General features: G+C 39.5%; 2 protein-coding genes across 2 annotated transcripts in view; both read right to left on the reverse strand.

Annotated features, from left to right (window-relative positions):
- The window catches only part of Maf1 (repressor of RNA polymerase III transcription Maf1), a 131113-nt gene extending 120163 nt beyond the window's left edge, over positions 1-10950 (reverse strand). Inside the window, exon 1 of the mRNA XM_034970112.2 lies at positions 10934-10950. The gene's annotated coding sequence lies outside the window, so the exon portion shown is untranslated. The remainder of the gene's footprint in view (positions 1-10933) is intronic.
- LOC117985193 (cell death abnormality protein 1-like) lies at positions 5311-8365 on the reverse strand. The gene is made up of 3 exons (XM_069499190.1): positions 8084-8365; positions 6560-7869; positions 5311-6178 (listed from the first exon to the last, which is right to left on the reverse strand). The coding sequence occupies exons 1-3, from the start codon at positions 8217-8219 to the stop codon at positions 5882-5884; spliced, it is 1743 nt and encodes a 580-aa protein (XP_069355291.1). The 5' UTR covers positions 8220-8365; the 3' UTR covers positions 5311-5881.
- Positions 10951-15834: the final 4884 nt, after the last annotated feature.

Here is a 15834-nt window from a genome sequence, read left to right on the forward strand (position 1 = left end):
CATTTAAATAGTGCATATTAAGGTATGATTGATGCCAAAACGTGGCGGAGACGAGCCGTGCCACGTACGAGGCGTGGACGAGCCACGGATTCAACACATCACGAACATTTTATATGAAGCAGTTTATGCTTCACCGTGCCATGTTCGTGATGCGTCCGTGTCTCGGACGTGGCTCGGCCGTGCACGCAAACGCAAACCGGAAACGCAAAGTAAACTCAAGCGGCAGCATTGGGAACAACAACAAAGCAACAAAATCATTGGGATTGATGCTGATTGGGATTTTGTGTCTCGAAAAAAATAATTGTTTTTTCAGACAGTAATAGAAAAAGGTTTTATTCTAAATCAAAAAGCAAAGCCAAACGGTTTAACTAGTTACAACGATTATGTGTTTGTCACTAAAGATTATTTCTAACATAAAGGATACTGAGATTATAAATCGATTTGTTGCGGCCTTTTAAATGTGTCAAACGCCAGCAATATACGTTTGCCAACGGTAAAGAATTGCGATACAATTGCGACAAATAGATATTCTTGATAATGGTTATCACCTAGCAGCATAAGCTAGTCCTTAAATATAAATATAAAGTCCTGTGCAACAAAGGGGCTCCTATACAAATAAATTGTTCAAGCCATAAGGAGTAATTTCTTCAGAACACAGCATTTGCTTAGGGTTCTCTTGGTTTTCGTAACACCCGCCGGTGTTAGTTCTAGCCATCATAGTGAAATCAGAGCATCAACAGAGAAAGCATTCTACTCCAGTTCGCTTATGTCCAAGACTCCAGGATGCACAATTTCTTGCAAATCTCAAACGGGCAATCACAGAGTAACTTAAGTCGTAGCTGTCCATCGACTACGTATGTTGACAGCTAGATAAGCCTCCTCCTCACCGTCCATATATTAACTTGAATTGAACTCCTACTACTAGGCTTTTTTGAGGTCCATGTATAGTTCGCGACAGGTTGAGATGGTAATCGGGGTATGAGGTGGGGGGACGGCCCGCACACCGCACGTCACCCGGGCTCGCCCGCACCGGGTTAGCGCGGAGGCTGTGCGGGGCATCCCCACCCTGATATCCATCTCGACTTTTCACGTACTATACTTATAGGTAGTAGGTATTCATCCGGTTTCTTAACGCCTAACTCCAGTTCAGAATGACAAGCAAAGGTTTTAGATCGACTCAGTGATCATGGTCCTTGCAAAGCGATTTTTATAAAGCGACTCGTCGAGCTCGTGTTGTTACAGTTCGCGGCCGAAAGTAATGTACATCGACCTTTAGAAGGAGATATCAGATTTGTAGAGCACTGTCCCTATCGTTCAATGAACCAAAAGCTTAATTTTGCTATAATCCGCTGAAACAGGTCGAATCTGTATGATGTAACATGCATCATGCGAAATGCACCGCCCGCCCTCCCACTGCTAACCATGCAGGAAAAAGCAGCTACCAGGCAAGGAATACGCACCCGCACCACCACCACGCAGCACCACACAAATCCCAAAACACACTCGACGCACGTTTCGCCTTGACACTGGAGCATCCTCAGGAGATGTAGACCTTACAATGCACAATTGCAAATTAAGCTTATGGTTCATTGTATATCATGGACTTCCGCAAAATAACGCCTGCTTCTATACAACCCATCGTTCAAACCGACAAAACGTCATATAGGTATGAGTGAGAGAGACAACTCTCTACAAAGGCGAAATGTCATTCTTAAGGCCGATGTACATTACTTTCGGCCGCGTACTGTAGGTACTTGTGACATTATTGCACTGGGCGACTGAGCTTGGGAGTTGATCTGTTTTAATATTCCTGTTAAATATGTATAGTGTAATATTTGATTATATTTGCTAATAAATCCTTTATTATATTATACGTCATATTATATTCATAATTCAACCAAATGATTATGCTTTAAAAGTTGTCGCATTTTTCATTTAGTCTTAATTATTAATTAAACAATTTGATGTCGTGAACATAAAAATATTTAATTTCCTGTCTGCAAATTTTTTTCAAATTACATATAATATGAAAATATATTATGTACCTAAAGTTTACCTGATGTAAATCGCTTGGATATTGAACTTAATATTGGTGTAACTAATGAGTGTATAAAATATATTTAATCATAGTAAAACTATTTATACAAAATTTATGTCCGGTGTGGACCAACTGATTGATTAAGGTCGTCTAAAAAATTATATATCTAAAATAGATCTATAGCACCACACCCGGATACTTGTCTGTATGCTCGATCTAACTTGACGCAATGAATGTTACTTTAAAGTCTTGCCACACATTAAGGCGGACCTAAGGCTAGGGATTGATTTGTAGGGTTAGTACGAACTTTGAAAACTCATCAACGTTGATAGAACATCATGGAACATCGAAATACTGTAGTATTAGTAAGTAAGAAAAAGTTCAGAGACATCCTAAAATTGGTCCGACAGGCACGCACACATACGTAATTTCCATGTACATACGACGTAACCACATGTAAAGTTCACTCGCCTTCGTGAATTGTAAGAACTGTAAAACTATTATATCTTCGAACTAGCTGATCCCCGCGGCTTCACCCGCGTGGATTTAGGTTTTTAAAGATCCCGTATAGCCTATGCCACTCAGGAATAATTTAGCTTTCTACTGGTGCAAGAATTTTTAAAATCGGTTCAATAGTTCCAGAGATTACCCCCTACAAACAAAATTAACGACGTTACCTCTTTATAATATTAGTATAGATCTTCGAACTAGCTGATCCCCGCGGCTTCACCCGCGAGGATTTAGGTTCTTAAAGATCCCGTATAGCCTATGTCACTCAGGAATAATTGAGCTTTCTACTGGTGCAAGAATTTTTAAAATCGGTTCAATAGTTCCAGAGATTACCCCCTACAAACAAACTTAACGACATTACCTCTTTATAATATTAGTATAGATGAAGCGACTCATACAAGTATGATAGAACTTCACAGGTTTAGTCATCAATATAATAATTTCAATCATGGTATTTGCTGGACAAAGAATTCTTAGTCCCTGGTATTTGCGGGATCACGCAGGACGACTGACAGTCTAAAGCGAAATTACAAATTATTGTAACAAGTTTACAAAGTTGAAAATGTGTATATTGGTAATGCTTCAAAACATTCCTAAATATTATTTCATAAAAGTACATTTATTGACGTCACGTGTAGTACTTATAACGAACAAAGTCTGTTACCACGTCCATGCGATCGATGTTGATCAATGCCGTCGGTGGTAGTAGAATGAGATCTAGTACGACGTTGAAAACTCGTCAACGTTGATAGAATATCGAACATCGATACACTGTAGAGTAAAAGGAACCTATATATTATGATTGTTTGGAGAAATCTTAACACAAAAATTGGTAGGTAGTACTGAAAAACTTGCTCGTTTGCTCGCTATTTTATTAATAAAAAATAGCGAGCAAACGAGCAGATTTGTTCAGTAAGATCGGACTCGAATCTCGCGTAATGATTTTTTACGCTTTCTATTACTATTATCGACCGGTATCCGGATCCGATCGAGAACATCGATGGACGTCGTCGAATGGATTTGGCAACACGCAAAGACTTGCGTGCATTCCGGCAGATCGCATATGCATCGAACATTTTTTTTCAATATGTTCGTATGACACAAATAACCGGCGATTTTTTGCGAAACTGCCCGTTGAGATATGCGCATGGCTTTATTGTCTTTCGAATTTTTCATTAAAATTAAGGCTGCCTGTCCATCGGAGCGGAGAAGATTGGCACTTATGCAGGCCAACCAAATTATTGAAAAACTTCCTCTATCAAGAATCTGATTGGTTGGTCTAATGAATTACGCTCTGCTGCGTTTTAATGGATAAGAAGTCTTAGCGAAGAAAAGAACAGAATTTACTTGTAGATAAAAATTTGGAATAATTAAAAATAGCGTTTGTTGAATATAGGTAACTGTATAAAATATTAAAGGCTTTTCAATTCGTTGCCAAACATATATTTTTAGATATATACGATTTGTGAATCTAACAGTCTTGGCTGGGCTAGTCTCAATCGCAGTTTGATTAATTATTATTTAAAATTAAGTTAATTCTTGAGTTATGTTATACCTACAGGGTTATTTCCAAAATACTGAAAATTTGATAGGTACTTATTATTAAAAAGAAAAACTTTATGTTGAAGTGCAAGTGAAGTAGGTACACTAAGTATCAAAGGTTATTCTTTGTTATTGATCTTATTTATTTTCTAAAATAATCAATCATCAATACCAAAAATTTCACACGTTGCTACTTGCTACGAACGTAATTAGAACGTTGGGTCTAAAAAAAGTTATTTTCATTTTCATCTATTTTTTATATTTCAAACATATTGGTGGTTTTTATCAACCATGGCATGATACATACTGAGTAAGCTACTTTTATTATAACCTTGTAGGTATGGTATGCGACAGGTCGAGATGGCAATCGGGGTATGAGGCGAGAGGACGCTCCGCACCGGGGTAGCGCGGGGCTGTACGGGTGTGCGGGGCGTCCCCACCCCGATTGCCGTCCCGACCTGACGCGTACTATATAGATCGTCAAATTCGCATCAAATAAACCATGTTTAAAAATGTCCTTTACCATCAGAATTTGCTCTTTAATGAATTTGACGGACTATATTAATTTAATACATAGTACCTAAATAATGAACTATATTTCTAGGTATTCTATTATATATTGCCTGTTTTGTTATTATCTAAGGTTCGGATAAAAGATATATTAAAAAAATACTTTTATGTTAAAGATAAAATATTTTTTTATTCACGGAGCTTAATTGTGTTTGTAAATTAACACTGTAAGATAAAAGTCACTGTGTAATTATTAGCTGTATGTTATCTACATAGGTCGCTTAAAGTTTTTATGCCAATAAAATAAATAAATTAAACTTGTGTTTTTTATTTAACGAGGTAGTTTAATGAAAGTGCAGCATATAAATATCAAAGAGGGCAGTGAACTATTTACATTATTATTATATTATTCTACAATTAATAAATACTAAAATAATTGTCTTATTAATAAACGTAGAATACAGCATAGATTTGGCAGGCTTCGAATTACTTTACTGAATTCTCTATAGGTTTCTAAGCTTAGTGTATATCTTTACAGTTCCAACTTCCATACCAAAATGGTAAAAAACAAACCCTTATGGTGCGACCAAGTCTGCCTTGATAGCTATGTGAATATCGATTTTGTGTCCAAAAGTCTATCGATATCGGGCCCTATGAACTCCTTACTTGGTGTCTTATACGTACCTATAATATTATTGTCAAGCCGTTCGAACGAAAACTATTCCACGTTTATTAATAGAGCAGGTTATACAAATGTCAATGACATGGTCAGCCTTTTCAGTCAGGTACATCGTGTCTCCCCAGTGTCCTTCTCGGTTCATGGATCATGCAGTACAATAATATATATAATTCAATGTGCAGTACCCTAAGTACGAGTTTTTATAGTTGTCAGAAACGAAATTCGACGTAGACATCGAATTAGAACTTCGAAATAATATTTAGAATTCTACAGCCATCATGCGAAAAGTTTGTGGAATAAAACGAGTAGAGAATTTGTGATTTTGTCCATATAAAATGTGGCCTGTGTCAACCGGACTAAAAATCGAACCGATTTTAACCTCATTTATCAAAATCGGCTCAGTAGTTTAGGCGCTACGGTGGATCATACATACATAGACTGCTAAAATAATTATAACCCTTCCTTTTAGCGTTGCCCTAGTCGGCTAAAAAAGGAAGGGTGAGTCCATTCTCGTGAAAATGGACACGAGATTCGTACTAAGGGCACTGTCTACGCCGGTACGACCGGCTTCAGCGTTTGAGTCAGCGTCCGTTAGCTCACATTCAGCCCGGACATGTGTACTGGTCTTTGAGCACGCACACTTGGCCGTTAAACACCTGTTTTGGAGGACAGGTAAGGAATGTTCTCACGCCGGATACGCAGAAGTAGTAATGCTTGCACTCAGTGCCTTGCTGCACGAAGAAACCGTCTCTCTCACAATATCGCCCGCCGTGTTCTACGATGGCCCGTCTTGGAGCACCGCATATGTGACGCAGGGGTTCCACACATGCGTGACCGTCGAATATCTTGCCTGCCAGGCAGGATAGTGTCGCTAGTTTGTCGCCGCCCTCGCAGTAAAAGTACCTGTAGAAAACAACTATATTTTATACTACCCTTTTCCCGCGACTTCATCCGCGGTACATATAATATTATTTATAGCCTATGTCACTGCTGGATAAAGTAGCTTTCTAATGGTGAAAGGATTATTAAAATCGGTTCAGTAGTTTCAGTTTTTCGATTAAACAAATCATTCTTTGATCTTACATGCCCACTTATGTTATCGCTGCATTAAAATGCTAATAAAGATCAAGTAGGTATTTTTTATAAACCAAAATAGACACAAAATAAATGATGTCGGATGATGTTTGGACAAAAAGGTAGGTTATTTATTTATTTAAAGCAAACGACGACGGAATGAATCTATTTTTAAAAAGGTAAGTAATATTTATATTTTTGGACAGGTACCTGTGGCAATTCGACTTGAGCTCCGCATGGTAACCGTCCGAGAGTCCAGAGCAGGTGTAGTCTTCGCGCGGACAGACCGCCGGATGAGTCGGGACGCACATTTCGCCGTCGAACACCCGCCCCGAAGGACACGCGTAAACTGCTTTCTCTCCATTGATGCACGCGTAGAACCCGCGACAGCCCGCGTCCACAGCGCGATAGCGACCGTCAGCCCGCCCGTAGCACGAATCCCGGTCCAAACTCGGGCAAAGATATTGAAAAGCTGGCATACACCTTGCACCATCGAAAACTTGTCCGACCGGGCACGCCAGACTCGTGCGCAGAGTGCCCTCGCAATGGAAATATCGTGTGCAATTCGACTCGAGGTCCTGATAAGTTCCGCTCGGCATACCCTCGCATTCTGCGGCAGGGTCGGGACCTTCGCAGTAATAAGACTTCCTAGGAACGCAGCCGACGCCGTCGAACACGAAACCTAATTCGCACGCTCCCCGGGCGGTCACTCTCTCCCGACGACATTCGAACCAAGAAGAGCAGTCTCGCCAGTCTCTGTAGAGTCCGTCTTGTCGATTGAAGCAAGGACTTCGTCCGGGCGGCGGACAGTAAGTTCCTGCCGCCGACTCGCAACCGCTTCCCGAGAATAGCAGGCCCGGTTCGCATACTCCACGTCTGATAACGCGATGTGATTCACATACGAAGTATTCGCGGCAGCCGGCTGAACGATCCGCGTAAGCTCCGTCCGGGGTGTGTTGGCACAACGAGGAGCACGCCTCGTCCGAGCAGAAGTCGGCGTCACCGGCCGGAAGAGGAACAGCAGTGGAGCGAGGTGGCGGGCACGTGCTCACGCATGTTCCGACGCACGACACTACGGCGCGTAGCTCTGCCCCGCGGCACTGCAGAGTACGTCGGCACTCGTGCGAAGAGTCCGGATATTTGCCATCGGGTAGTCCCGCACATACGGGCTCGTAGCAGGTGCCCGCACCACGCGAACACGCTTGTCTAGCTAAGTCGAACCATGAGCCCGAGGGGCAGGCGTGGTCGACAGCGGTACCATTTTCACAGCGGTAGTAGTGACGGCACGCAGTTCCAGGTGTAGCATAGGCCAAAGTATCTCCGGCAGCACAGATGCGTTGGGCACAGGGATAGCTACGACGTGGGACGCATGCTCCGGCTACGTCGCTAAATACGCGCCCCGCGGGACACGCGTAGCGTCCTCTCACTATCCCTGACGAGCAGCGAACGTATTCTTGGCACTCTGTATCGAAGTCGGCGTGGAGCCCGTCCTTACTGCACGTTATGTCGTTTCCACCTGTAAATGACATCCATTTTTATATTTTTATTTCACAGTGTGTTTAATTATTCAATAGATTCACCACAAAAATCGTATATCCTGGTACATCTTTTTTGTCTTCTCACCAATTATCTAACATGATAATTGAACCGGTTAATTTCATAATTTGAGCTGTAGTACGATGCAGGGCATCTCTGTTAAAAATACAAACAACTACTGCGACAGCACTTACTTAAGAGTATAGAGGAAGTTGCGACGGCGACGAGCGCGGTAGAAGCGAGCGCGAGGCGGCTGGCGCAGAGGAGCGCGCGCGCAGACATGTCGGCTGTGACTGAGAGTGACGCAGTGCGGATAGGGTTCCTTGACATTCGCACGCCCCGGCGTAACTTGATCCCTGCGGCCCGGATGCAGCCTTCGAGTTTAGGAATCTAGACCCGCCGCGTTTCGTAACGCCCGTCAGCCGTAGAGAAAACTCCGCGGTCGTAGCGACCGTGACCTTTACCTTATTAAGTAACGTGCGTGAGAAAATTTCTTTTCTTTCTCCTCTCCTTCCACCATGTAGCTACTCTGAATGTCTGAAGAAAATTAACAAAAATAATAATAATAGCAATTAATAAATATAACAATTACCTTTATAAATCAGGTAGGGCGTATTAAACACTGGACGAAAGGCTGCGCAACAGCAGCTGTAGGTAGAAGGTTTTAGGCTTACAGGATGTAAGTAACCTAGAAAGTAAAGCTTCAACAGAACTTCTAGGCGTTACGCAACCAGAATAGATCTGGAACCGCGTACCTATAAAATTATGTTCAGTTATAAATTGTATTACCTAATTCAATGTCGCTGATGTTAACAAGGCTCCCATTAATGTTTTACTCATTTATTATCTCTACAATCGCTCAATTACCATTCTATTCGTGGGAAATTGGTATAAAAAATCCGCGTCAAAACGTAATAAATACTAGGTATCGAGGCTGATTCTCTGAGAAACTTAACCTATCTCTAGACTAGCACTCTCTATACCTATACCTTAATTAACAGACTGAAGATAAATACGTAGTAAAAAGATAAGTACATTCGTAACTTATTGATTATGCAGGTAGAGGCTGGAGCTAACAGATTGAATTGACTAAAATTCATCAATCATTAGAACAATAAAATACAAAAGCTTTTTTAGTAAAATAAACTTAATACAAGTGCTTTTGAATTGTGAAGTGAATCTGTCGCTTGATCGGAATGCCCTTCCCTATCGAGAAGAACCTGCCATTGCCAAGATTCTTGACAATTAGCTTGGTAATTCTTAGAAAGGAAGGAATAGATATTACCTATTTAGTCATGAGTCAGAGTAATTTTCTCGTACTGACTTTATGATAATTATTTTGTAAGCTAGTCCTAACTCCTACACCCTTGCAAGAAATTCCCTTGTCTATAAAGGGGTATAGTTTTTATAATATAGGTAGGTAGGTACTAATACCAGTCACATTTTATTGACATTTTATTGGTTTAAGATCTTTATCTAATGATATTTCAGCATTTATAAAGTACCTACTTAACTTTAAGTAGAGATCCGACCTCCTAAAAATATCTATTGCCTTGAATCTTTTTCTATCGTTAACGATCACGATGTCACCCGACGCTATGGCCATAAGGGCCTCCGCAGATAACATACTATCTGTGGCGCACATTTTAATCCAAGAAAATAGAACGCAAAGGATTTTACGCAGAAAAGCATAAGACTTATGCATAAGACGCACATGCAAAAAGTTTGACACACAAAAATCCGCAGTACAGTACACCGCACTTAAGTGTTCAAAACAAAAACAGTAGAACGATATATCGATATCGTTCTATTTTTTTTCAACACTACTGCAGATGACGCAGTCTTTAAAATCTGTAGTGAGTTAGCTTTATTGATGCGTCCGTCCCTACCGTATTCTGCTGACAAAATAAACGTAGATGTACGTCGTGTTCTTTGAGTCTGAAATCTGCCATATCGCACAAAAAAGCGTCGTCTGTGCAAGACCTAAGAATGCTAGGAATATTTTAGGAGTAGTGCTTAGAAGTGCGAATCGTCGCGGGCCGTCCTCTACGCGTTACGGCTGTCACAATCTCTTATCGGTCGATCGTTATTGCGCGCCTTGATTGCCTGCTACAACCTTCAACATCCGTGAGCCAACGGCTTATCATTTTAGTTTGTTGATGGCGAATCTTGTAACGATTTAAATGAGCTACTCTATACAGATTTACTCGTAGGTCCCCAGTTCTTATACCGCAGCTGAGTGAATATAAATGTTTAACAAGCAAAGTCTTGAGTTCGAATCTTAGTTATCAAGCAACATTATCAACCCATCGCAGGCTCACTACTGAGAACGGGTCTCATTGTGTTTGGCTATAGTCTACCACGCTGACCAACTGCAGATCGGCAGACTTCTCACACCTTTGTGAATATTATGGAGAAGTCTCAGGCATACAGGTTTTCTCACGCTGTTCCTTTATAAAACAAATGATAAGTAGATACAGCAGCCGGCAGGAAATATTGTACAGCGACTATTAGAAAGAGATTTCCGCTTCGTAGAGCGTTCTCTCTGTCACTCATACCTACGTGACGTTTTGTCGGTCTCAACGAAGGAGACAACGCTCTACGAAACCGCTATCTCTTTCTAAAGGTCGATGTACAATATTTCCTGCCGGGTACCGTATTTAATTGTTTAAAACGCAATAAGTAACTCCGAAAAGTTAAAGGTGCATGCTCGCGAGCGAACCCTGAACCCCCTAATGGGAGGCAGACAGACGTTTTAACCACTAGGATATCACCGCTATAGAGCTATAGTTATGAAGAAATAAGGATACGGGAATAATGACACCAGCCGGCAGAATAGCAAATGGCACTGCCTCTTTTGTCCTCAAAAGAAAATGCTAATCACGCACATTTACTGTAGGTAAGTACTAAAACTCTTTGAGTCTAAGTAAACTTGTAGCAATAAATAAAATCGGTATTCCGTAATTTCGATGGGAATCCCAATCGTGGAAAATCCTAAATAGCTACCTAGACCTACCTACATAAGTTGTTTGGGTAAACTAAACTGGCACTCAAAAACAAAGCAATCGGGACGATGACGACGTGAAAATATTTGCGAAATTGCTTTTTTGCTGTTATTTAAACTCCTTTTCGTACAATATAAAAGTTATTAGTTTTAGCCTTTATTTTTTGGCAAGGGCGTGACAACTGTTCATAAAACTATTTTCAACACAAATAATAATTTGCTGTGAAACAGCAAAGATAAACTAAGAAAAACCGTAAAAGCGGATTCTGTATCTGTATCGATATCTTTTATTAGTAGCATCTACATATTGGTTTGAAAATTTTTCTTCTTCTGTTCCAAATATTTAAAACTCACTCTGTCCTGCTACAATAAGTGTAAAAAGTATAAATTAAATATGAAAGAACTCAAAAAACCAGACCACCACTGTATTAGGGACATAACACGGGGGTTATAAACATAACTAGAGGATCTCTCTGCCCTCGCAAGCGACTACAGCGCTACAGAGTGCCAAAATGGCCTCGATATAACAGTAAATATAATCAAGTTAGCATGTGGCTTGAAATAAACTGCATAATATGCTACTGTACAAGCCAGAACTATAGCAAATCCTAGAATTATGCAATAAAATCATACAGCCGCACTTAGTCGCTTAATCGTTACTTAAGGCATTCTTTATCCATACTAATTATTGCCTTATGTAACGATTAAACGACTCTGAGTGCGGCTGTAAGATTTACAAAGTCTTAATCGTAAACATCCAAACTGTTTTGTGATACATACTTAATTGTTATTTTCGAATTTTTACCAGCATTCACCAAGTAAATTCACTACGAAATCTGAGCTTCCCGGTTCCAAGTAGTCTTCTCTGGCCTTCCTATAGAGCGTTTTTGTAAAGTGTGAAACCAGAAGTTCAAAGAAGAAGAGCAGGTTAAGCTGAATGAAGAGACGACGGAGCGAGTCTTTACTGAAAAAGCCAGTCACTAAAATTTCACTAAGATTTCAAACTTATTTTAGTTATTATTTGGACTTTTGCGTGTCTCTAAACCTAGCCGAGTGAATGCTAATTAGAGTACAAACTTATCAATTATCACAGAACAGTGCGGACTTAGTTTCAGTACCATTATTCAAACTAAGTAAATCTTAGGTTTTACTGGAAAGTTCTAGGATTTACCATAGTTAGAACTTTTACCGTAACACATACATCACACATGCAACTTATATGCGGACCGGATCAGTCTAGGCACAAGGTCATTAAACTCACGTAATGCCACAATAGGTGACGATGCCCAATCATAGTTATTATTGTCAATAATTGATGGTTAGGTATAGTGGTTGTGACGTGGTGTGGGAGGCATCATAACTGATAAACGCAGCATTCCAATTTTCCATGATAGGTAGGTACCTATTATGCACTATATAGTATATAATATCTAACACGAGTAAGATAATATAATAATAGGTACTATGCTTGTGATGGGTAATATTTAGGGTTCCGTACTCGAAGGGTGCCAACGGGACCCTATAATTAAGCCTCCGCTGTCCGTCCGTCCGTCTGTCTGTCAGCGGGCTGTATCTCGTGAACAGCGATCACGTACTCATCCGATCCGAATCCGTGAAAATACGGATATAAAAAATATCTACGACATAATATTATGTCATATAAAACATAAAGGAACGTATTTTCACGGACTCGCATCGGATGTGTGCGGAACCGCCGTGATAGGTAGAAACTAGAAAGTTGAAATTTTTGGTTCCACCGAACCAGTGGTAAATTAAACTAGTTGACGATTCAAAAGCACTTGTAAAAGTTTACTTGAATGAATAATAAAAATATATTCTATTCTATTCTAGCAATGGAAAAAATACTATACTTGCGGAAGCAGAGGTAGTTACGATAAATATGATGAAAAAAATCAGAAATTAAAAAATACTTCTCTTCTTCGCTCTGGGCTGGTTTCCGCACTTAAACGTTTCCGTCTGTTGTGCGTGGAAAATAAAAAATACTTATTTCATATACTTACTTACGCCAACTTATATGGGTTTTATGACATTACTAGATGATTTGAAACTACAACAGACAAAAACAGCTAATGTACGGCTCCGAGATGGAAGCTATTTCTGTACTTTAATCAAAATGGGCAAAGTTAGTAAACAGACAGACAGACATAATTCCGAATTTATAATATTACTTAGTCTGGAAGTACAGATATAGGTATGGATATCTGAAATCTGAATACTATTTATATTTGCCTATGTCAAAAATAAACTTTTTCGGCAATGTTTTGTCTATTAATAACCCTTATTATAAATGCGAAAGTGTGTTTGTTTGTTGGTTTGTTGGTTTATTGGTTTGTTGGTTTATTGGTTTGTTGGTTTGTCCTTCAATCACGTCGCAACAGTGCAACGGATTGACGTGATTTTTTGTATGGGTATAGTCAAAGACCTGGAGAGTGACATAGGCTATTTATCCCGGAAAATCAACGAGTTCCCACGGGATTTCCGAAAACCTAAATCTACGCGAACGAAGTCGCGGGCATCATCTAGTATTTAATAATTTGAAAAAAATTCTCAGTGAAAGTCATTATTAAATAAAGGGTCTTCTAAAAAACGTAAAATCCACGTCCCTTGTTAGTTTTAAGTGTAATAACCATTTTAAATTATCGATTAAACTAAAAAAGTACGTCAAATCATTGTGACGTCACTTGAAAGTATTTCATAAAAACTAGCACACTAAGCGCGTGTTTTGGTGCATTATAAAAAGATACTTATTTGACTTGTTGTCAAATACCGGATTGTCTTAAAGATATCTTTAATATCAGTCCTATGGTCATGATTAAGTATTGAGAAGAAGACATGTTGTGCTGACCCCACGTAGCGTGGGATAAGGTAAGGAAGAAGAAGAAGAAGAAGAAGAAGATCATGATTAAGTATAAATGTAGAGCGAATAAGGAAAGAAAACACCGTAACAGCCTGTTTAATAGGTACACGTGGCTAGTTTTATGGCAATTAAGTATAAGTGATTTATGGAACGAACAAAGTTTTACATTGAAATAATACAATTACTTGATGTCGTATATTGACTACCTACAACTCACCATAAGATTCATATTAGGTACTACCTAATCACTACCCTTATTATAAATGCGAAAAAGTGTTTGTTTGTCCTTCAATCACATCGCAACGGAGCGACGGATTGACGTGATTTTTTGCATGGGTGTAGTTAAAGACCTGGAGAGTGACATAGGCTACTTATTTCGGAAAATCAAAGTATTCACACGGGATTTTTAATAAACCTAAATCCACGCGGATGAAATCGCGGGCATCAGCTAGTACCTATTATAAATGCGAAATTGTTTCTTTTTGTCTGCCTGTTTGTTACCTTTTCACGCCTAAACCACTGTACCGATTTTCATTTAAGTAGGTAGATAATATGCGGCATAACATGTCGCGATAGCAATAGTCCACGACAGGTCGAGATAGCAATTGAGGTATGAGGCGGGGAGAGACTCCGCACACTCGCTCGTCACCCGCGCTCGCCCGCACCGGGCTAGCGCGGGGGCTGTGCGGGTGTGAGCGGTGTTCCCTCCCTGATAGCCATTTCAACTATACTTAGATCCTTTTTGCTTTATTTTATTATTTTTCCTGTGTTCTTTACGAGTATTTTATTGTATTGTTTATAAATAGCATATCAGTTCTAATGGCAGTTAAATGAGAATTGAGAACATAGCCGGTAGGTCGGACGAAATATCGCGGATGTATCGTTTTTGCGCGCACGCCTATCTCATAAATAATGGATGCTGCGCGATTCCGCGCTCGAGGCATCTTCTGTTAACGCTCTGATCCGGGTTATGTTTCCAATTCCTATAGTATAAAATGAACGACAGTCACTTGGCAGCAAAAAACTTAAAAAAAACGGAAAAGTGCTAGTCAGAGTCGCGCACCGAGGGTTCCGTACACCGTTCCGTCACAAATCAAAAACAATAATGCATAAAAATAAATAAAAATCTGTTTTAGAATGTCCAGGTAAAGCTCTTTCATATGATACCCCACTTGGTATATTTATCTTATTTTGAAAGTTGAAAATGCTAATTATTTGTTCATGAATACATTTTCCCCCTTACGTGTGCTATAAAACCTACCTACCTTTCATGATTCTAGGTCAACGGAAAGTACCCTATAGTTTTCTTGACAGACAGACAGACAGATAACAAAGTGATCCTATAAGGTTTCCTTGTTCCTTTTTTAGTTACGGAACCATAAAAATCCTTTTTTGATGATAGAATCTTTACTAAAATTATCAATTAGATAGGTACCTAACAATATGGTGGTAACAGTAAGGATGCATTTTTGAAGTTGACGCTCTTTCTGAGAAGAAACTACTGCCTACTAGGAACACTATGAAAGTGACAAACTAGCAAGTTCGTGGTAGCCATTCAACAAAATTACTTATCCAAAACTACCTAATAGTACTTGATTGATTTACGATAAAACAGAAAGAAAAATTCATAAACCGATCTTACGGATTCGAACATAGGAACTCTTCCGTAAGATATGAGTCTACGAATCGCTTTACCAGAAAACACAAATACCTACCAAATAATAACATGTAAATTGGGCATCATTTAAAGATCAAAACCAATCATAAATAAAAACGACGATTAAGGTTTTTTAATACTCGTATAAAATACACAAGGATGTACAAAATCAACATTGGGTTACATAACAAAATATTGAAACTTGAAAGTCTAAACCGATATCCGATGGAGTGACCTTTTAATTAAATTTTTAAATGCTCTAAAGCGGATCTAAGAAGCGACGACGTGCTGTCTCGTTTATTGATTCAAATTTATTGACTTGATTTTGGATATTAGCGATTATCGAATGATTGGGTAACTTACCTACCACCACAGCTATTACTAAGCAATGATTTAGGTATATAAG

This window comes from Maniola hyperantus, chromosome 1, assembly GCF_902806685.2.
Source record: "Maniola hyperantus chromosome 1, iAphHyp1.2, whole genome shotgun sequence".
In the NCBI taxonomy this organism is placed as follows: domain Eukaryota; kingdom Metazoa; phylum Arthropoda; class Insecta; order Lepidoptera; family Nymphalidae; genus Maniola; species Maniola hyperantus.

What these genes read in the sequence shown, in the direction of transcription:
- LOC117985193 (XM_069499190.1), bottom strand. Translation starts at nt 8,219, where the DNA reads ATGTCAAGGAACCCTATCCGCACTGCGTCACTCTCAGTCACAGCCGAC. An exon ending in AACTTCCTCTATACTCTTAA is followed by an intron (nt 7,870 to 8,083) that starts GTAAGTGCTGTC and finishes TGTCATTTACAG; the next exon opens with GTGGAAACGACATAACGTGC. An exon ending in AGTCGAATTGCCACAGGTAC is followed by an intron (nt 6,179 to 6,559) that starts CTGTCCAAAAAT and finishes TTCTACAGGTAC; the next exon opens with TTTTACTGCGAGGGCGGCGA.